The 22,248-nt window shown below is 35.0% G+C and overlaps 1 protein-coding gene across 1 annotated transcript in view; it reads right to left on the bottom strand.

Annotated features, from left to right (window-relative positions):
* Window positions 1–8,557: 8,557 nt before the first annotated feature.
* Window positions 8,558–22,248, bottom strand: part of ANKRD12 (ankyrin repeat domain 12) — a 225,126-nt gene continuing 211,435 nt past the window's right edge. Inside the window, exons 11-13 of the mRNA XM_044683126.1 lie at window positions 20,515–20,658; window positions 10,491–10,586; window positions 8,558–9,818 (exon numbers count right to left, since the gene is read on the bottom strand). Of these exons, the coding sequence (XP_044539061.1) occupies window positions 9,633–9,818; window positions 10,491–10,586; window positions 20,515–20,658 (426 nt within the window). The 3' untranslated portion in view covers window positions 8,558–9,632. The remainder of the gene's footprint in view (window positions 9,819–10,490; window positions 10,587–20,514; window positions 20,659–22,248) is intronic.

The raw sequence follows: 22,248 nt of genomic DNA, 5'->3' as shown, positions 1-22,248 counted from the left end.
CAGCTGCCCCTACTTTAGGTTGCAGTTTCTTTAGCAGATGTAGTTTTTACAGGGTGGGGTTGCTAGCCCCACGCCCAACCCTCCTCCTTTTTCATCCGGGCTAGGGACCGTCCTTAGCCCAGGAATGGTAAGGGTGGGCAATAGGGGTCAAGTGACTTGCCCAAGGTCACACAGCTGGAAGTGTCTGAGGCCGGACTTGAACCTAGGACCTCCAGTCTCTTGGCCTGGCTCTCAATCCACTGAGCCACCCAGCTGCCTATATATATATATATATATATAACTCAGTGAAATTGCTTGTCAACTCTGTGAGGAGGAGGGAAGAAGGAAGGGATCTAACAAGAAACATATAACCATAGGAAAAAATTTTAAATTAAATTAAAAAAGAAATAATTAAAAAAAGAATTTATACCTAACTTTTTGGCTTTATATATGAGAGCTCAGGGTCATAACCATACTATGAAGTAAAATTATAGCAGGACTTTTGTTGAGGGAAAATCCTATAAGGTGAATTAAATTTTGAGAAAAATCTGATTTCCAACCAAAGATATGTAGTTTTGTGGGCAGAATCTTGCATGAGTTCATCAGTACCTATATCTAGGACAGGCACTGTGGATGGACAATGAACTAGACCTGGAATTGAATAAGAAAATGGTGTAGGTTGCGATTGGGAAATATGTAGCACTTTCAAGGTCTCTTATCTACTTCCCCATTCAAAATCCATATTTTAAACATTAATATTCTTCTGGTAAGAGTTTTCAATGTTATTGGCTTTGTGTGTGTATATATATATATACACGTATATATAATCTCTCCTATGAGCTTCTTGTGAGCAGAGAACATCTCAATTTTGTCATTGTATTCCCAATGCTTTGAAAAATAATAAATGTTTACTAGATGAAAAATAGTAAATGTTTACTGATGGTGATCCCACACAACAAAGAAAACCATTCTCTTTAAAGGAGATTTTCAAATCCCACACTTTCACCCCAAAGTCCCCCCCCCCTTTTTTAAACCTTTACCTTCTGTCTTAGAACTGATACTAGTATTGATTCCAAGACAGAAGAGTGGTAAAGGCTAGGCAATGGGGGTTAAGTGACTTGCCCAGGGTCACACAGCTAGGAAGTGTCTGAGGCCAGCTTTGAACCCAGAACTTCCCTGCTCGAGGCTCCTCTTAGACACTTCTTCCTATATAGGGTCTAAGGCCAGATTTGTATTTGGGAAGATGCTGTCCTGTCTCTAGCCATGACTATCCACCGTGCTACCTAGCAGCCCAAGGATGGGGTTGTATTTGTAATTAGAGGAGAAGAAACTGGAAGATGGGGAGAGGGTGAAAGTAAGAGAGACAAAGGGGATGATGGTAGGGGTAATCAGCTGGAGAAGATGGTGGGGCTTGGGAGCAGGACATGGAGTAGAAGTGTTGATCTGATATTTATTATGATATTTTGAGGTATCTAATTTTTAATAACTAGAGTAACAACAGTAGAAAACCTTTCTTAGCTGGATTTTTAGTGATTGCAATGTTTTACTATTGATATATCATTTCTTTTCTTATTTTGAATACTGTCTAAAGGAAAACTATTAAAAGTCCAGAGACTTCATATTTTAATCTCATGTTTTTTGTATTATTCAATGTTTATTAAACTTCTACCAAATTGTTCTTCTGAGGCTTCATTGTAGACTTGTGGCGGGAAAGGTGGGAGGTGGACCTTTGTATTCTTGCAAGCTAGAGCAGAATGGCCATGTTAGCAGATTATGTATGTTTGTTGTCTGAGAACAAGCTTGGCTAAATTTGGGCAGGCTCATGGCTATAAAGGTGTGTCTACCAGCTGGTGAGCTGTGCCTAGTTTTTGGCCATAGCAGTTCAAGAAGACTGGCTTGTAAGCCATGGAGAAACTGCCAGTTACTTTGGTCATACCAGTGACATGGATCCTTGAAGCATTGAAATGAAAATGTGTGTGTACATAATTTTTAGAAATTTATTATATTTATTTTATTTCTTTTTATATACATATAAATATATATTACATATAAATAAATATATATATAAATAAAAAACATATGTATATACTTCTTTATTTTTGCTGAGTTCTTTTCTTTTTTTAACCCATTGTCTAGGTAAAAAGATTTCATTGTTTTTTGCCCAAGGCCATATCCTCTTTTGGATTTCCTTTGAGAGCCCCATCATCCTTTTATTCTCTTAAGATTAGGGATAACCTCAGAATTATCCTTGACTCCTTAAACATCCTCATTTGTCATATTCAGTGGGCTATCACATCTCTCCATTTCTACCTACACAAGAACTACACAAGGACTACTACAGCGTCCATTTCCATTTCACCACCATTTTAAATGAGGCCTGTAAAAATAAATTTAAATGAATTGGTTATTGATTATAAACTGATTAGATACTCTGCTTGTTGTGCTTACAAAGTATTTTCAGTTTATATAATTGAAGTGAAGCTCATAAGTGAAGCTCAGGGTCAGGTGCAAGGGCGCTAAGGAGACTCTTGTTATATAAAAATAAAATATTTATTGAGAATATAAGAATAAAAAAGGATTTCTAACTAAGGGATTCTAACTCCACCCAAATAAAACTCCCTGGTTCTGCAAGGAACTGCTTCTCCTGTTTCCACAGGCTACACTGATCCTTCCTGATTTGACTAACGCAAATTTTCACTATTCTACAATAAACTAACACTATTATCCTTATAAGAAGTTATAAAAAAATAACTGGCTGAGCCTCAGCAAGAACCAAGTTAGGACTCTGAGCCTTAGCAGACTCAGAGTCCCAACCAAAGACCAGGTCTTTCTTTGGTCACCTCCTCATAGCACTCCGAGAGAGAGTAACTGCTCCCCTCAGAGTAACTGTCACACCCAGAGAGCGTAACTGTCACAGAAAAACCATTCCCCCTCCCCCATATACTGTTAACATTTGAAACTGACACTCTGTCTCAGCTCTGTTTAAAACTTCAATTCTTTCTCAAGCCAGCTTCTCTACTTCTTATCTCTAAACTAACATAACAAGACTTAATTTTTAATATCATCTGTATAGGCCCCAGTTGACATCTCCTAGACTACTTGTGTTGGCCCATCAATTGGTTTCCTAACCTCAGATCTCTCTCCCACTTTAATCCAGCTTCCACAGTAATTTCCCTCAAGTTCAAGTCTGCCTGTGTCACTCCCATACTCCCAACAATTCTGTCTTGCCTTTAGGATAAAATAGAAATTCCTCAGTTTGACTTTTAGAGTCCTTCACAGTCTGGTCCCAGCTTCATTATTTGTTAGACAACATGGCCTTCTGGCTGTCCCTTACACAATCTTCCACTGCATTTCTATCTCCAAGCCTTCGTCCTGGCTGCCTGAGCCCATAAGACTCCTTGCTTCTACTCTTAGAACAGTGATTTCCAAAGTGGGTACCACTACACTCTGGTGGGTGCTGCAGTGATCTGGGAGGCGGTGATGGCCACAGGTGCATTTATCTTTCCTATTAATTGATATTAAAATTAAAAAAAATTAATTTCCAGGGGGCTAAGTACTATTTTTTTCTGGAAAGGGGGTGATAGGCTAAAAAAGTTTGGGAACCACTGTCTTAGAATTTCTTCCTCAAGACTCAGCTTGAGCACTGTCTTCTACCTAAATGGATGGGGATCCATTGAATCTGCCCCAATTAAAGTAACTAACAAGATGTTCTGTACCCTGATACCTTTATAAAAAAGAACATTTTGATTTAATCCATTCATTAAACACTTTAAGCTGGATGTAGAAATAGTCCTTAATCAACTTGGTCAGAGAGAAATGCTCCCAGCCGTTGCATGACATGAATGACCCAGAAAACATATTGGGATTGGTCAAGACTCACAGGGCTTGGGCAAAATAGCAAGAGCTAGTTAGGGACCCCACATTCCCAATGGATAATCTAGGAGGAGAGTGAGCTTATGGCCTCCCTGTGGCAGAGGATGCCTGGGGGAGCTTTAAGGTTGGAAGATTTGGGACTTCCCTTTTAAGACTTGGAGCAGTATGTCTAGAACAGCAGGGGCTGGTGGCAACACATTGATCAGTAGCTGTGAGACACACTGAAGACAAATTTGATATCCTGCGGAGGGTACAAGGAGCTGAACAGAAAGCTAAACTATCCTGAAGAGAAATGCGTCCTGCAAAAGGGGGGAAATGACCTGTAGCTGTGTGCTCCCTGAACTTTGTCCTGGACTTCATAATTGGGGCAAAGCTTTCCTCTGGTTTGGGAGGATGTTTTGAGTAACTGTTCTTATGTCATCTTAGTAAATACCTGTTTCCAAGAGCTAATTAAGTCTACTTGGTTAGCTGATTGAGATCAACAATGGAGGAGCACAACCATGGGGGAGGGATGGGTTATGAAAAGCTTCCTCTGGGTGGGTTAGAACCTGGGGCTATTATCCCAGACTACCATTTGCACTAGTAGGCTGGGTCCCCAGAGGGCTGCTGCCTTCTTTGCACAAGGCTATAGGGGGGCCTTTCTAATGTATGTAATATATACACATGTGGGTGTTGTTTCCCAAGGGAACATAAGCTCTTTGAAAGCAAAGACCAGTCCATCCGTGTCTTTGTACCTTCAGTGGCTATGATACAGACTTAAATGCATGCTTGCTCGATGAGTACAAATACTGGGAATGTCCAAGGAAAATAGGATCCAAGGATCCTGCTGTAGTTTTGTGCATTAGCTTTTCTAATGATTCTTTGTCTTTCTTTTAACCAGTAACGCTATTGATTAGCCAACACTCAAAATTGTTTCCATAATTGGGAAGCTTATATTTCTAAAATGGGAAAAGAAAATTTCTTTCTTTAAATAATTATTTAAAAAATTCAGCATTTCATTCTTTCTTATAAATCCAACCACTTCCTCACCTGTTTATAAACAGTTTTATTTTCACTGGCAAAAGTAAATATTACTAGTGATTTTCTGAAAATGGATCTTGGTCTGGATTATTCAGATGTGATCATTCCCATGTCATTATAAAATTATGGTGCCTCCTTTTTTGATTTTTGTAGGTATGAAGTTGGGAGCATCTAAGATACTAGAAATCTATGACATTGGGTGTGATAGCTGAGGGACTGCTTATTCTCTCCTATGCTTACAGTTTAGGCAAGTGCCATCAGGTTGAGTAGTGATCTCTGACTGACTAGAAATTCTCTAGGAGTGGGTGATTCAAAGAGCACACATTTCACTTTTTTCTTTTTCTACAAAAATACAACTCTTTATTAAATAACATGCATAAATCCTAACTCATTCATTATTAACAAAATGATACAAAATTTAGAGCATTATTTAAAGAAACACATCTTTTCAACCACAATTAAACACCTTTTTCATTAACTTCAACTGATATAAAATAACTTCTAAATATAACCAGAGTGTTCCCCCAAAGTAAGTAGAAAATAAACTCTTGAATTTTCTTTTAGTTAAAAACTTTCTGGGGCACTATAGCTCCCAGTCTTTAGTATTAGGGAGCTTAAGAGCAATTTTGGTGTGCGAAGCCCTTTAACTACTTGTTAGAGATGTGGATTTGTTCTGAGAGTCCTCTTAACTTTAAATAATTGCCTAACACAAAAGCTCCCTCCAACAACATAGTTTCTCAACCTCTCCTTTAACTTCTAGTCTTTTATATTTGCCCGTCTGAAGTCACAAAGATAATAAATGTTAGAAAATGGGATTTGAGATCATATTTTCCTGACCCAAATTCCTGCACACTATCCACAACATCACACTGCCTCTTTGTAAGGAAGCAAAATTGTAATAGCAATAATATAGTCTGAGAAGTCTAGAGCTATAGAAAAAGTTAACTCATACCTAAAAAAAAAAAAATCTTTCACAGCCTCTTGTCTGAACAAGTAATGACAGTTTTCCCCTTCCTTAAATTGGCTATTTCAGATTTGAAAGTTTGATATTTATCTTTTTCTTCATGTACCATTTTGTTTCAATTTTATATTGGCTAGTTTTAATTTTTATTGTCTGATATACTGTTTCATGACATCTTCCCTTTTGGGGAAAAGGTCATTTAAAGTATTAAATTATGTATGCCTTTCATATAAAAACAATTGTTTAAAATTTTTTTTAAAAAATAGATGGTTCATGAGCACAGAGGGAAGTAGTATTTACTGAAAGTCAATATACCTTCACTACTAGCAATCTGTGTCAAAAAACATCTCATTGTTTCAATGAGGTTGAAAATAAAATTTCATTTTTTCAACAGAGTTGAAATGAATCAGAAGAATGCTGTAAGTCATAATGTATCTGGATCTTGTCAAGGCATCTGAAGAAATGTCTCATGATTTTGTTGAGAAATGTAGATTGGATGATAATGGTTAAGTGAACTAAGGAAAATCCCTAAAAAACATTAAATAGTCAATCATTGGAAACCTGGAGTTCTCCAGGTGGGTGCCACAGAACTCTTCCTTGGTCCTGTTTTACACAGGGTTTTTATCAATGACATAAAAAAGATTTCATGCTTATCAAGTTTACAGGTATCATAGAAGTATAGGTCTATAGATAGGAGGGACCTCAGATGAAAATGAATAAGGATAAATGTGAAGTCCTTCACAAATTCAACGACTGATTTGAAAGGTGTGGCTAATCAAGCAAGTAAGCATCTATTAGAAACCTCCCATGTGCCAAGATATGTCCGCAAAACAAAAATGAGAGTACCTGCCCTTAAGAAATTTTTATTCTAACTGAAGAGACAACATATATACGCATAAACATATTCAAGAAAATATGAAGAAGAATTTGGTAACTTGGTGGGAGTCACAAAATAGCTGAAAAGATCAGGAAAAGCTTCAATGCAGGGGTGATCTGAGCTGAGTTTTGAAGGAAATGAGGGACTTTAAGATGAAGATGGAATGTTGCAAGTGAAGAGCAAGAGGTCCAATTTGGCTAGATGGTAAGAGTGTGTGTGAAGAAGAATAAACCTAGAAAGGGAGACCCCAAGATAACAGTTTATGTGAAGTCTGTCTTGGGGTTTTAGTTAATAGCAAATCGAATGATTCAGCAGTTGATGTGGAAGACAGAAGATTACCCAGAAAAAGGTCAATAATAGTTTTATGTATTCTGGCCTGGTCAGATAATATCAAGAGCATTGTGTTCAAGTTTTAATTGCCGCATTTTAAGAGAAAAAACTGGCAAAATACAGTACTTTGGAGAGTGACAACATGGTAAGGGAAACTGAACACGTATATGAAGAAAAGTTGAAAGATAGAAAAGAATGCTCATCCTGAAAAGAAGATTTAGGGAGAACATGATGGCTGATTTCCATTATCTGCAAGGCTGGTTTGTGAAAGATGGAGTAAGCTTCTTCTGTGTGGATTTAGAGAGCAGAAATAGGACCAGAAAGTTACAATTAGAAAAGCTGGATCTGACTTAATATAAGGAAGAAACCTGTAACAATTAGAGCAGATCCAGAATGGAATGGGTTGCTTTCAGAAGAGGAGTACATTGACTTTTCCATAATTGGTAAGTGTTCAAAAGTAGAGGCTGGATGACTTTTTGTTAGCAAATATAAAGGACAGGTTTCCTGCATATGACACTAGTCTAAACTATAAGACCTCTATATTCTATGGAACATCTTTGAACATTTCTGGGATTAATGAATTTATAATTTAACAAAACTAATACTTCAACACCTATTCTGTATTTCTGATACTATAACTAAAAAAAGGCCCTAAATTACAATCTGAACCATACCTGTCATTTAAAAGTGCCTAGGCATTATGCATTCCTTTTCTACTATGTTTACATTGCAGTGCCAAGTATATTCATTAAAATATAAATTGATAATACATAAAAGCCCTAAGTTTAATATATACCTTTGTAATAGTGAACTGTAATAGTTTTTTCCCAGCTCATCTGTGATGAACTTAAGTTTGATGATGTTCTTATTATTCTGGAATAGAATTAACTTTGTTTTATGAGCTGATTTTAACTTATAGCATGCCATTTCTCACCTATTTGATTTTTCTTTTTTCTCATCTGAAGGCAAAATATTGCTATAATATTTTGGAATCAATAAAAGCATAGTGAAAAAGCTGTTGAATATTTTTTCTCCTAAGCTTATAATTGCTTTTGAGCTAACCTAATTTTCCTCTGAGTCTTCTTTCAAATGTTATGGATTAACAATTAAGTTCCTTGGCTGGTTTCAGATCCAAAATATTCCTGAGTCTCACTTATTAAATATTTTAAAGAGAGAACTATTTCTGTGCTTTTTAAACAGATATATCACCATTTCTGATTATTAAAAAAAAAGTAAAATTTTGCTTAGATTTTAAAATTTTACAAATGACATGTTCAACAACTTGTCAATTAGGAAAAAAACATTTTCATAAATATTGCAACAGATATCAGCATATACTAGATTTCTTTTACTTATTTTAACTACCAAATTTTCTGGTTAATTCAAAAAGTCTAATTCCATTTTAAAAGTGCAAAGGTTATTAAGCTTAAAACAATTTTAGCAATGTAAAAAAGTTTTACAATGATTTAACATGACCAATAAAATTTATTAAACATTATTTACAGATTCTTCAATAGGTGAATATTAAAATAGACATTTACAATTTAAGAATTTTCATTCAAAGGCATTTTGTTGGAAAAAATAGGCTCTATTGTGAGATGATGACAAGAGCAAAATTTTTTGTGTTGTTTAACTTTAAACAAACCTATTTTAACATATTAAGTTATAGGTACCACCACAGAAAACTAGTATGAAATATGGGCCCACAAGTGTTATATTGTTTTAGGTATTGGTTACCAAAGGGAGCTGAATTGTATGAATCATGCAATATAGTTAAGTCACAATCTTTATAGTTATGGTGATGAAATAAGCTAAATTGAACACATGCCTTATTCAAAGTTTTGCCAACCAGAAAACATTACATACACACAATTAAGAACTACAACTTTGGTCCAATAAAACATCAGACAAAACAGTTTTACAATGAAAATATCTATTTCTTTGTACAGATCTTGACCATTCATTTTTGTACAAGTTTTGACCATTAATTACAATTCTATTTACATTTGCACAATATGTATAAAATAAGTTATTAAAAATGAAGACAATATTACATCTTTCAAAAAACTGTACAATTTACAAATACAATAAAATGAACATATATTTCTCCTCAATTTTTCTTCCACATTTAGTGCTATTCTGTGGGAGTTAAGTTATTGAGTTTAATGATACGAGCTTTAATAAAAACTTTGAAAGATTTAAATATCAATGGGTATTTCATTTATCTCACTTAGTTTGATAACAACTTCCAGCGTTATTATCAGTATTCTCACCTTCTTTAGTATTTTCCACAGTTTGACAACATATTCTAATGCCATAGTTAATTTTCACCAACATAAATAACAGTCTTTAGTGGGAAACTGGTTTTTGATCTAAAACCTAAATAATTTGTGCCACTTATTAGAAAATGACAGTATTTAGTATTTAATAGACTTTAACAAAATGTTGCTAAAGAATTTTGAAAGAATAATACCTGAATTATTGCAAAAGGCCATATGCCACAGTATTAAGTGCTGTAATAAAAACAGTTGCATTTTAGATTATCGCATTTAAACAGTCTCCATAGAAAATGAAATCAGGAAAAGATAGTCATCATATAGGTGTTAATTCAAAATCATCATTAACATCAACAAGAGGAACATAGAACTCTTGAATTTCATAAATGCTGATAGATTTGTAAGTGGCAGGATCGAGTTCCTGGAGCTTAAGCTGCCACTCCAGTCTCTGGACAGCATTTAAAGCTGCTGCTTCATGTTGCTGCCTCATCAAAAGACAAGTCTATTTAAAGGAAAAGAAGATAAATGCAATTTATAATGAAAACAAATTTAAGAGAAAAAAAACCAGAGCTTTCCCCATTGTCTTTGAGGGATATTTGTAGACTGAAATAGCAGGTTCTCAAATTATGTATATTTTCTTATTTTATGATCTCTCAACTATTACCTGTTTGTGTAATTTTTAGGCATAGTTTCAACTTATATTTTGTATTCCCTTTATAGGTTAGAATTACAGCGTATGCTCCCAAATCATGAACGAAAACCAAATTTTCATGATTATTATTATTTAAATAAAAAGAAATTTGATAAAAAAAAAGTGAACAAAATCCTCAAGCTAATGTATATTTTCTATGGGTTACTTACTATCAGTTCTTTAACTGCTTCCCATCCCCCACTTCCCCCCAACCCTTTTGGGGTATTCTATAGTAAGGTATGCAACTTGGATTAGGATTCAATGAAAACTCCAATCAGAAAATGTTTTCTATGGTAGTCAATAACTGTCATACTCTGCAATACCACTAGCTAATGTACTTTCCTGCTTTGGTCAGGAATAAAGATTCATGCTTATTCTTGTGCAGACTTCTTTCCCAACTCTTTCTATTATAACTACATTTATTGTCCATGCTTTCTGGATGGAGCAGTCATTTGGTTAAATTGTACCCCTAAACATACATACCTTTAACTTGTCAAACTTATCATCTACATCTTGTAACCAAGACATGAACTGTCTGGCATTAAATCGATCTCTCACTGATGTTTTACTGTCATCAGCCTGAAAGAGAAAAAAATGAAAATGGAGTATTACAGAACACAAATAAATCATTATAAATCTTGATCCTCTCCTAATAGATTTTGAATACCCTATACAAGTCCCTATATTATGAAAGGATGAGATGAACTTGAATCTATTTCTTACCTCCCACTTGATCCTGCACTACTTGCAAACTGGTTTCTGTTTTTACCACTGTTAAAAATGATTCTTCAAAAACTAATGGATTTGCAAATCATCAAATCTAATGATTTTCCCCCAGTCTTTATAGTCAGTAACTTCTCTGTTAACATTTTATACAGCTGACTATCCCCTCTTCCTCAATAATCTTTATTATCAAGACCCCTTTTTGACATTATGCTTTCTTGGTTCTCTGCCTAATTATTCCTTCCACGAGTTCTTTTTTTCTACCTAGATCTTCGATGTTAGCATTTGCTAAAGTTCTATTTTTGTCTCTCCTCTTTATCTTCTTTCTCCTTAGAGATCTCATACTTTCTTCCTCATTTGATTAAGAAGTATTTTTCTTTCCCCACATCTAGCTTCTCTCTTCCTTTCCTCTCAAAAAAAACCAAAAACAACGAAAAAACCCCTTTGTAATAAATATGCTTAGGTAAGAAAAACAAATTCCCACATTAACAGTGTAAAACATCTCATTTTGCATCTTGAGTCCATCACTTTTGTCAGGAATTAACACTCTTCATCATTATTCTTCTGCTTTGAGATTGTTCATTGCATTGATCAGAGTACAAGTTTTTCAAAGTAGTTTGCCCTTACAATTTTTATTGTATAAATTGTTCTCTTGGTTCTATTCAATTTACTCTGTACCAATTCATAAAAGTCTTCCCATTTACTTTGAAACTATCCCTTTTGTCATTTCCTTTGATGCAATGGTGTTCTATTATATTCATATATCATAATTTGTTGTCCTTTCCCCCAGTTTGCAATCTTTGTCACAAAAGAAATACTACAGATATTTTTGCACATATAGGTCTTCCCCCCTTCTCCCTTTCCTTTGTTTGATCTTTCTGAAGTATAGTTTTAGTGCCTGGGTGAAAGGAACAAACATTTGGTAACTTTCTGGACACAGTTCCCAATTTCTTTACAGAATGGTGGGGCCAATTCACAATTCTACCAACAGATCTTTAATGTCCCAGTTTCCCCACAGTTCTCCAGCATTTATTTTCCTTTTTTGCCAACTTTGCCAATCTAATGACTGTGAGGTGGAACCTCAGAGTTTTAAAAAATTTGTATTTTTCTAAGTCTTAGTGATTTGTAGAAGTTTTTCATTTGGCTATTAATAGCTTGGATTTCTCTCTCTGAAAACTGCCTATACATATCCTTTGATCATTTATCAACTTTTGGGAAATGACTCTCATTCTTATAAATGAGAAATAACTTATAAATGAGACCTTTACCAGAGAAACTGGCTGCAAATAATTGTTTCCTATTTGTTTCCTTGCTAATCTTAGTCACATTCAACTTATATATGTGTGTGTATGCATATATTTTTTAAATTTTATTTTTTGAAAATTATGAAAATCCATCTTCTTTTTCTTAAATCGTCCTCCTTTCACTCTCATCAATTGAAAAACAAAGCCCTGATAGCAAATATGCATAGTCAAACAAAATAAATTCTTACATTGGCCATGTACAAAAATGTGTTTTTATTTTGAGTTTATCACTTCTGTTAGGGGTGGTAGCATATTTAATTTTAAGTCCTATGGAAGCACAGTTGGCCATTGTCTTGATTTTTATTTCTTGCCCTTCTTTATAAAGAAGAACACTGTGAGAGAGGAGTATTCTCAGGCAGTGGTCTATGCTGAATGCATTGTTTTTGCTCCCTTGTCCTTTTTTCCTAGTCCCAGTGTCTGATTACAGATTTCCTTCCTCCTTCTTTCTTTCTCTTTTCCCCCTTCTTACTCTTCATGTTTAGAGTTTGTTTTGCTTAGGATGACTCTCTTCCCTTAGTGGTTAGGATCTACCATTCCTCTCCTTTTCTTCCATTCTCTCCTGTTTTTCTGTTAAGTGAAATGTGTTTCTGCATTCGGAGCAGGTCAGATGAAAATATAAATACAGGTGTTGCTCTCCTTCAGTGTTTCTGTAATATGTTTGAGTACTCAAATTACATGATTCCTTCATTCTTTTTCTCTTTTCCCTCACCTTAGTACACTTTTCTTCTCTCTTTTTCTTTTAAGATAATGAAAACAACAGACCACTTTTAAACCCTCTGCCTTATTAGTCTTCCTCTATTACTCCTGATGGGTTCTGAAGTTCATACACAAAAATTCATCTTTGGTTAGTCTCTTATGATTGCTCACTCATATTTATCATAAGTTTCTCTTGTGACTCTTGTTTGATTTTCAGAGTTTCTATGTAGCTCTGGGTTTTTAATCTCAAATGTGTGGCAGTTCTCTATTTCATTAAAAATCCCGCCCCCCCCCAAAAGAATTATAACCGGTTTTTCTGGTTATAAGCCTTTATATATATTTTTTTAAACCCTTAACTACTGTGTATTGACTCATAGGTGGAAGAGTGGTAAGGGTAGGCAATGGGGGTCAAGTGACTTGCCCAGGGTCACACAGCTGGGAAGTGTCTGAGGCCGGATTTGAACCTTTATATTTTCTTTTTTGGAAAACTCTCCATTCCAAACTCTCCATTCCTTTGTGGTAGGGGATGAATCTTCTGTGATTTTGACTGTAGCTCCTGGGTACTTGAAAGTTTTTTTTTCCTGGTTGCTTGCAGTATTTTTTCCCAGGATTTTGGCTATAATGTTCCTGAGAGTTTTTGTTTTGGAGTTTCTTTTAGGAGGTTATATCTTGTGTCGAGCTATTAATTCTCTTTCTGTAACTCTCATTTCTTTTCCAGTATTTCCCCTCCCAGTACTCATTTCTTTTCCAGCAGTTTCTGGTAGCAGTCTCATTTTATAGTTCTTTTTAAAACTCTTGCTTTGTCTCCTCCAGTAATTATAGTTGAATATGTGCCCACGTTATGTTTTTGTTTATCCAAGAGAACAGTGAGAGCTAGGGATGTGTGGCAGTATTGTTTGTTTTATTTTTATTCACTTGTAAGTACTTAGTTTGTTAAAGCTATTTACAGATTAACCTATCCAAAATTAGGTTCCCAAACTTTGCTTAATCTAATGTCTCATTTCTGTGGCAATAAGGAAAGTGTATTGACCACCTATTATGATCAATCCACTGTCCTATAAGGACATAGTAAAAAAAAAAAAAAAAGAGAGTCTCTGTTCTCAAACAGTTGAGCAACAAATAAATATTTGGAGACAGTGAATGTTAAAGTTTAGATATTTAAGAACCCCTTGAGGTTGCAAGGAACTCTTCCTCCTTCTCCCAAATTCAGAGCAATTAAAGATATTTTCTATTTCCTACAGATCATGATGACATTTTAAATTGTCTACTGAGATGCAATACTATGGATAGGATAAAGAAACAGTCACTAACTCTCAGGTTCTCTCTGTCTTGTTGGCTTCAGGGAGTAAGAATAACTTTCTGAGCTCTGAAGGGATGGGGGATACCCTTTCCTTGACTGGCTTCTTGAGCACATTGCTCCACTGGTAATCATGTGTCTGGGATAGGGCTGCCTCCCATTTGTGTCTTCTTTTTTTTAGTAGAGGAACCTTGTGGAATCTTGAAAAGTAAAGTAATGACTATCTTCCTGGTCACCAGAGCACTACTAGAGCACTTACAGTGGCAACAGCAGCAGTGGGCAGACTGGCCAAGTGGGAGAGGAGTCACCCACATAGAAAACATTAGAAAGAAAAGAACTCACTTCAAATACAAAAGATAGTGTGCAGCCCTATTGTAAATGTCTCAGTGAGGCTTATGTATTAGCTTCTCAACTGACTGTAATCATTCTATGATTCTTCATTGCTTAGAAGTTTCCTTTCTGTGTAGGTATAAAACTGTATCCTCAGGAATATAAAATGGTACAACAGCGGGAGCCAAATTCCCCAGTTCATTGGACAGGCAGCTACAGAGAAATGAACCCAGGGCAAACCAAAAGGACAGGGGCTGGCAAAGGTCACCAGTGCCTGTGGTTTCAGCCGTATGGTGCTTGGTTAGTTGTTATACATGGGAGAGATTCACCTTCTTACTTTAATAATTTAGCTCACACAAAGATTTTAAATTTCTTAAAACATTGTACATTTGTTCTACTCTTAAAATGTGACAATGCAACATTTTTTTCTACACCTAGGACTGACAAGCATATAGAGAATGAGTGACAAACCTTTGAAAACAGGTGCTTCAATACTTTTTCTCAATCTCCTCTGGTGGGAAAGCCCTCTTATCTTAGGCATAGCAATAAAAGTGGTTTTAGATGCAGGCTGCTACAGATACTGGGTTTGAGGGATTGTTGAGCTTTAAGTGCACACAAAGCCATTACAACAAACAAGATGAACCGTTTATGTTTTTCAGCTGTTGCAACTACAAGTATTGCCAGTGAGCCACTGCAGTGAGATATAAAGATAATTAGGAGCGAAGTTAGGCTCGAGCTGCAATAATACTATGGAACACTGACAGGGTACATTCATTTGAGAATTTGAACATAAATAGCAGGTTATGATAAGTAACATTCAACATTTACCCAGTATATAGCTAAATCCACACACCTAAACTGAAAGTGTCATATTTTTCAGTAACAATCATTCCTGCAAATCATACACACCAAAAAGTATTCAAAACGCTAATGAATAGCCTGAGGGCTGCACAAGGATTCTTCACATTGCAGGGCCATGTGGTCTAGCCCTGTTGGCCGATTGCTAGAAAAATAAAGATCTTCTGAGACAAGGAGGGTACTTAGGAATATTTTTGTAACATTTCAAATCAAATGTAATACATCTCTAAAGTAAATACTTTGTTGGAATTTTAATTCGCCTATCCTAAAATTGTACTGAAAGCCACATCATTTGCTGCGGAAATGGTTGTGAAGTAAAACCTCAGAATTCCACTGGGTAATAATAAGGATGTCCTGAGGACACATATATTAAGGAATATATCTGTCTCTTATAGTTCTTTAATGTGATATGAGATGTTAATAATGGAAGAAGAGAGAAAAATTCCTTCCCACCTAGTACTTTCTAAGAGGCATGGGGGATTCTTTCTGCAAGCTGGCTCCATTCGCTGCTTTTTAACTCTCAGTCTCTCCTGTTCACCCTCATTAGTGAATGGGAGGAGAAAAGGGCAAATGGTACATACAGACCTTCTGTCTTTGCCAATTCTCAATGAAATGTTCTGACCCTCTCACAGGCAAATAAATGATCACTCAAAATATCACACACTTTGTTATCTAAATAGGTTACTCAAGGTCCGAATTGGCAGTTTTAACAAACTATAAATTTGAACACTGAAAATCTGAAAGGGTCATTAGCATTTTATGAATCAATTAATATTTACTGACTGCTTGTTATGTGCCAGGCACTGTGCTAGGGGCAGAAGGTACATCTCTTTGTCTCTTTTAGCTACTCCTTACATCCTGTAATTTCATTATATATACCAGGAGATTCACTAACTCTTTAATATATAAGAACTGAAAAGCACTCTTTTAGTCCAAACTCCCCATTTTACACTCATTTTACATTTACATAAGGCTCAGAAGGGGTTAAGGTGGTTTGGTATTCCCTACCATGGTTTGTTTTATAGCATATAGCCTTTTGCTGTGGAATTGAAAGTGTCAGCAATGCCCTACAATGTCTGGATAGAAAACCTTTTTGGAAATGTTTAGTATTCATCTACTTGTTGGGTCATATTGCATCAACTAACTATGTGCTGAAAACAGGAAAATGACATGGAAAAAGTGATAAAAATATTGAATAAGAAGTAAACAGGAAAAGGAAAAAGAGGCATGAGTATTACTTTTCAGGGCAGTAATTTTAAGGCCAAAGAAAAACCTTGATACAAACTAGCTATTAAAAATATTCACTTTGAATACTGAAAAATTACAAAGAATAAGAAGGACCCCAGAGAAGAGAAATGAGAAGACCCCACTCCTTTGCAGAAGTAAGAGGTTCACATTAGTGTGGTATATTGCATATGTGTCAGACTTTTTCATATACTGATTGGTTTTGATTTTTTTCTCTTATTCTTTTTCCTTCTCCTTTAAACACATTTTTTGTTATATAAGATAGCTCTCTGGTAGGGGAAAGGGAAGAGAAACTAGGACAAAATCTGGTGATGTAAGAAAAAAATATATTCATGAAAATTTATTTTGAAAAGCATTAAATTCATTTGTTAATTAAACTTAATCAACAAAAAAATTTCCCAATACTCTTAATCTACAAACATGACTATGCTATAAATATTCTTACTTAGTATTGATTCTAAGACAGAAGGTAAAGATTTAAAATAAAAATGCTGTTTTATATGAGAATGTATTTTCTTTTACTTTCATTTTTGAAGGAACCCCCCCCCCCAAAAGACCTTAGTAAAGTTAGTATTTAACTAAATGAATGCTATATGCCTAGGTAATCAAATTTGAAATCATCTTTTCTTAATGCTAGTGGTCTCAAATATAAAAAACCCACCTAATTGCAGAGGAATAGGGACTAGACCTGTGATTTCAATGGCATAGGGAACTTCCAGTTGAGCAAACCTGCCCTACCAATGCAGCCTAAGCACCAAGAGGTTAAGTGATTTGTGCAGGATCACACACAGCCATGTCACAGGGAGGACTTGAATTCAAGTCTTCTTGGCTCTGAGTTCAACCCTCTATCTGCTACATAATTCTGCCTCTCAGGAAAATGTATTTTTTTTAAGTTTTATATCTTATATTCTGTTCTGAATCATATCTTGATTTTCAGAAATTTTTTTATAATTAGCAGGTAAAATTATATGCAATATTTCTCAAAGTATAAGAAATATTAATAACTACTAGGACTCAGTGTAAGCTTCTAAATAGTCTTTTCCATGAATCTTATCATAAACCTTCATTCATACTAATCAAATACTTTTTTTGGGTGGTTGGGAATTGAGAAACTGATTGACAGAAATAAAAGGAATCTCAAAGTATTATGCAATTCCATCTCCTTCAGGTATCATCACAACTGTTAAGGGTTTATGATTGTTTATTCTCTCTGAGAGGGCTTTACGGAGAAAATTGCTTTGTAAACTAAAACAGTATATGAATGTGGTCCATTCTTCAAAAAAAAAATCCTTAAGGATGGAGATCTTATACCTCCTCTACTAACTTTTCCTAGTATTTTATTGGTCTAATAATGGCCCCAAAGTTCTTTGTTATATTTAATAAAAATAAAAATGTCTTCTGTTTTTACTGTCTTTATGGACTTCTGCAAATATAGGGGAAAAAACTAGGTCATCTTTGCATACACATCTTCAGATATTTGAAGAAATCAAATTTGAAGAGATCCTGTCATCCTTAACTCATCACTCTCACAACACTTATCCAATTCATTGCCAAACCTTGTCATGTCAGTGATCACAACATTCTAACTAGTTTACCTGTCTCTCCCTACTCTAATCCATTTTTCGCTTAGCTGTCAAGATTATTTTTTCTAAGGTATAGCTCTGATCATGTCACCCACCGCCTCTGCTCAGAGATTTCCAGTGGCTCCCTATCATATTCAGGAGCAAATGAAAAGTCCTCTGGTGTTTAAAGCTCCTTCTTACTTTTTACCTTTTCCCCTCCTTTCACTTTACTCATTTTCCAGGCACACTGCAATCTGGCTACTCTCATCTATATGCAGGTCTCTGAGCCCATCCATCCATGTTCCTTCTCTGCACTTTTGCATTCACCCCCTGGCCTGAACACTGACTCCTTATTTAACTTCTTAATTTCACTGGCTTCCTTCAGCTTAAACCCTACCTTCTGCAAGAAGTTCCTTCCCATATCTCAGAATACTATTGTCTTCCTCTTTCAGACTGCCTATATCTACTTAACATACATTTTGTATGTACGTAGTTTTTTCTGTGTTGTCTCCCCTAATGCAGTGTGAGCTCAGTAAGGAAAAGGGATTTTTTTGCCTTTCTCTAGACTCCCTGGGTTGAATATAGTACCTAGTACATAATAAACACTTGATGAATGTGTGGTAACTAAATATAGTAGAGTGGAAAGAAAGCTGGACTCAAGAAGACTTGGCTTTAAATTATGATTCTGACACTTATTCACTCTTTGCAAGGTGCATGTTTTATTTGCATCTAAGGCAACCAAGATAATAAGGGCAGTTGGAAGTCACAAACAAGTGAAATCATGAAATCACTGACATATACTTGAGAAAAATAATGGTTACTGGGGCAGCTGGTAGCACATTGATTAGAGTGCTAGATCCGGAGTCAGGAGGATCTCAGTTCAAATTTGGCCTCAGATACTCCCTGGCTGTGTGACCGTGGGCAAGTCACTTAACTCTGATTGACTTGCTCTTCTGCCTTAGAACCAATTCACAGTATTGAGTCTTCCTGGCTCTGAGGTCAACTCTCTATGTGTTACTTAACGCTGCCTCTGTTCAACTGAAATGATTTAGTAAAAGAGAAGCATACACTATATCAATTCTAAGACAGAAGGTAAGAGTTTAAAAAAAAATAATGGTAACTTCTTAGTTTAGTCTTCTCTAGAGCAAAATGCTACAGTTATTAACTTTTATTCAGAGAAACTATTATTCATTTCTTTGAATGAATGCATGGTGATAATCATGATCTCCAGGTCATTTTTCCATTATGGTGCTTTGTTTTCTGTAATCCCAGATTATTAGTTTTCTTTTTTTTTTTTTTTTTTTTAACATTTTTAAACCCTTAACTTTTGTGTATTGGTTCCTAGGTGGAAGAGTGGTTAGGGTGGGCAATGGGGGTCAAGTGACTTGCCCAGGGTCACACAGCTGGAAAGTGTCTAAGGCCAGATTTGAACCTAGGACCTCCCATCTCTAGGCCTGACTCTCAATCCACTGAGCTATCCAGCTGCCCCCTCCAGATTATTAGTTTTATTCATAGTGTATACTCCCTTTCTCTCTGCCTAATTAAATTAATTCTATTTTGCAGGACCATATCATAGAGCCCAACAAATTCTGACATATAATATGTAGTCTTTCAGTTACACTGACAAATTATATTAAAGTTAACAAATGATATTGCCTTAGAATTATAATTCACTATTCCAGTCGACATCAATGATAAAAGAAAGACTTGGCATTGGTGAACTTTTTTAAGGCAATGTCAGGTGCTTTAAGCCCACCTACTTGTTCTCATCTGTAAGAGATAGGATAAATCTAAAAGGTCCAAAAAACTTATATAAAGAAAATACTTTAGGGGAAAAAACCCAAAGAGACTAAGAATATATTGTTTGTTTTTTTAAAAAACCTGATTTTGTATATTAAATTTCATTTACAGGTCCTATGTGATCAGAATGAAATATTCTTTCAACAGTACACAGAAGACAACTGGAAACAGGATACTCTCCCCTCCTACCTAAAAGAGGAGATGCTTTCTCTCCCTTAAACTTTAGGTTATTTTTATGGACAACTAATAATACTAAAAACAGTAGAAAACACACATAGAACCATAGGACCATAAATTTGGTGCTAGAAGGACTTTGAAGTCATTTTGCCTAAACTTTCAAGTTTATAGAACAAGAAAATGAAACTCAAGAGTCAAACATCCAAGGTCAAACAAGGTCACATTAAGCAACTGAGCTGGAATTTGAGTCCTCTATCTCACCTCTTTCCACCACACTATATGCTTTAAGGTTTGCAAAAAAGCTTCATGTTATTTTAACACAACATTGTTAGGTAGGTACCAAAGGTATTTACAGATGAGGGAGATTAAGAGACTTGCTCATGGTCATACAGTCAGTGTTGGAGTTAAGATATGAACAAAGATCTCTCCCGACTACAAATCTTGCCATTTCTCTATTACGTCATGTTGTCTCTACTTTAGAAACAACTGACTCACCACACCAAAAACTATCATACCTGAGAATCCAGAGGCACATTGTAGACTTCTGCATCCAGGAGAACAGTGCAGGCACTGAAGGGCAGTGTCTGATTTGCTAATGTTCTTGCAGCTCGATAATGAACACGGAGAACTTCTTGTTCATTAGATACAATGAGCTTTTCCTAGTTAAACAAAGGCAAAAAACATTTACTACTAAAATATATTAAAAAATATATTAAAAAAAAACCATATGGTCTACTTCAGGTATCGCTTGAAATTTATTTTGAGACGACTTAGAATTTGCTTTTTTTAAAAATTAGGATTTAGGAATAGATTACTGAGATTTTAAAAATGCAACTTTTGACTTAAAATTCATACTTTAGATTACTCTTTTACAAAAATGAATAATATGGAAATAGGCTTCTGTGAAAAAAAATATATATATATATATATAAAACCCAGTGGAATTACTTGTCAACTCTGGGGAGGGATGAGGGCAGGAAGAAAACATGAATCATGGAATCATGGAAAAACTTAAAAATAAAAAATGTAATAGAAAAAATTCATACTTTATTTGGTCATAAGTTTAATATAGGAATTTGGAATTTCAAATCCTTTTTTGGGATATGGCTAGAATAAAGTATCTTCATTCTTGAATTATTTTTTCCAATAGTTTTTCTTGAAGAGCAATATATAAAGGAGGATGAAAGAAAGGAAATATTATATTTTTAAGGTCATAGGAAAAAAACTTAATCAGTATTATAAGGAAGATACTACAATAACATATTTTATATAGTAATATGCTAAACAATACCATACAATATATTAAATATAGTAAAGAGTGCCAAATTTTGATAAAATCAAAAATTATTTTCAAGATCTTTGCAAATATAACATAAAAATAAAAAAACCTGCTATAATTTTATGCTATAGTCATCAGATCTAATTGCTTCTAACATTTTCACATTAAAGATATCATATTTATTGTGGTTTCTGGACATTACTATTAAAGACTAGTAAGATATTTAGTAGCAAATTTTAGGAAATATAGGAGTTAAAGGTGAATGAATCCTGAATATAGTGTTTAAAGAAGCCTTCAGAGGTTTCTGTAACTTGATGAAAAATCCTTTTTTGAATTAAAATAACTGATTTCACAATGGATACTCTAGCTATTACAGGCTTTGCATCCATATGCTTGAGGGACTGCTTGGGTTTGGGTTGAAGTAGATTGTTCTCTTGCATGCTCTAAGAGAAATATTCAAAGACAATGTAACACTGCACAAAATCATAAAAGAAAAAGCATTTTATCATTAGATCTAACTACTAGATTTGTAGAACAAGAAACTGAGAGGTTAAGTTCATTCATAAATAGTATCCAGCTCTAAATTTGTAAGATCAAATAACTTTTCTAAAGCCTGGAGTTCTAAAAGACCTATTTGAAAAGTCATAGAAATTGGAATTTTGTTAATTCAACAAAGGATAATGACAGAAAGGTGTCTGGAACTTAAAGGATACTTAAAATAAAATTTATCAACAATTACACTATGGAAGAAAGTATCTTAAGATAGTCTTGGTAGGCCTTCTTTTACACAAATTAGATAAACAGGACATTTTCTTAAGTGATTACCGAAGAAAAAGAGGAAACTACACTATAATAATAGGGCGTGGGGCTAGCAACCCCACCCTGTAAAAACTACATCTGCTAAAGAAACTGCAACCTAAAGTAGGGGCAGCTGGGCTAGCTCAGTGGATTGAGAGCCAGGCCTAGAGAC

This window comes from Gracilinanus agilis, chromosome 1, assembly GCF_016433145.1.
Source record: "Gracilinanus agilis isolate LMUSP501 chromosome 1, AgileGrace, whole genome shotgun sequence".
NCBI lineage: Eukaryota > Metazoa > Chordata > Mammalia > Didelphimorphia > Didelphidae > Gracilinanus > Gracilinanus agilis.
This window is presented reverse-complemented; position numbering and strand designations above follow the sequence as displayed.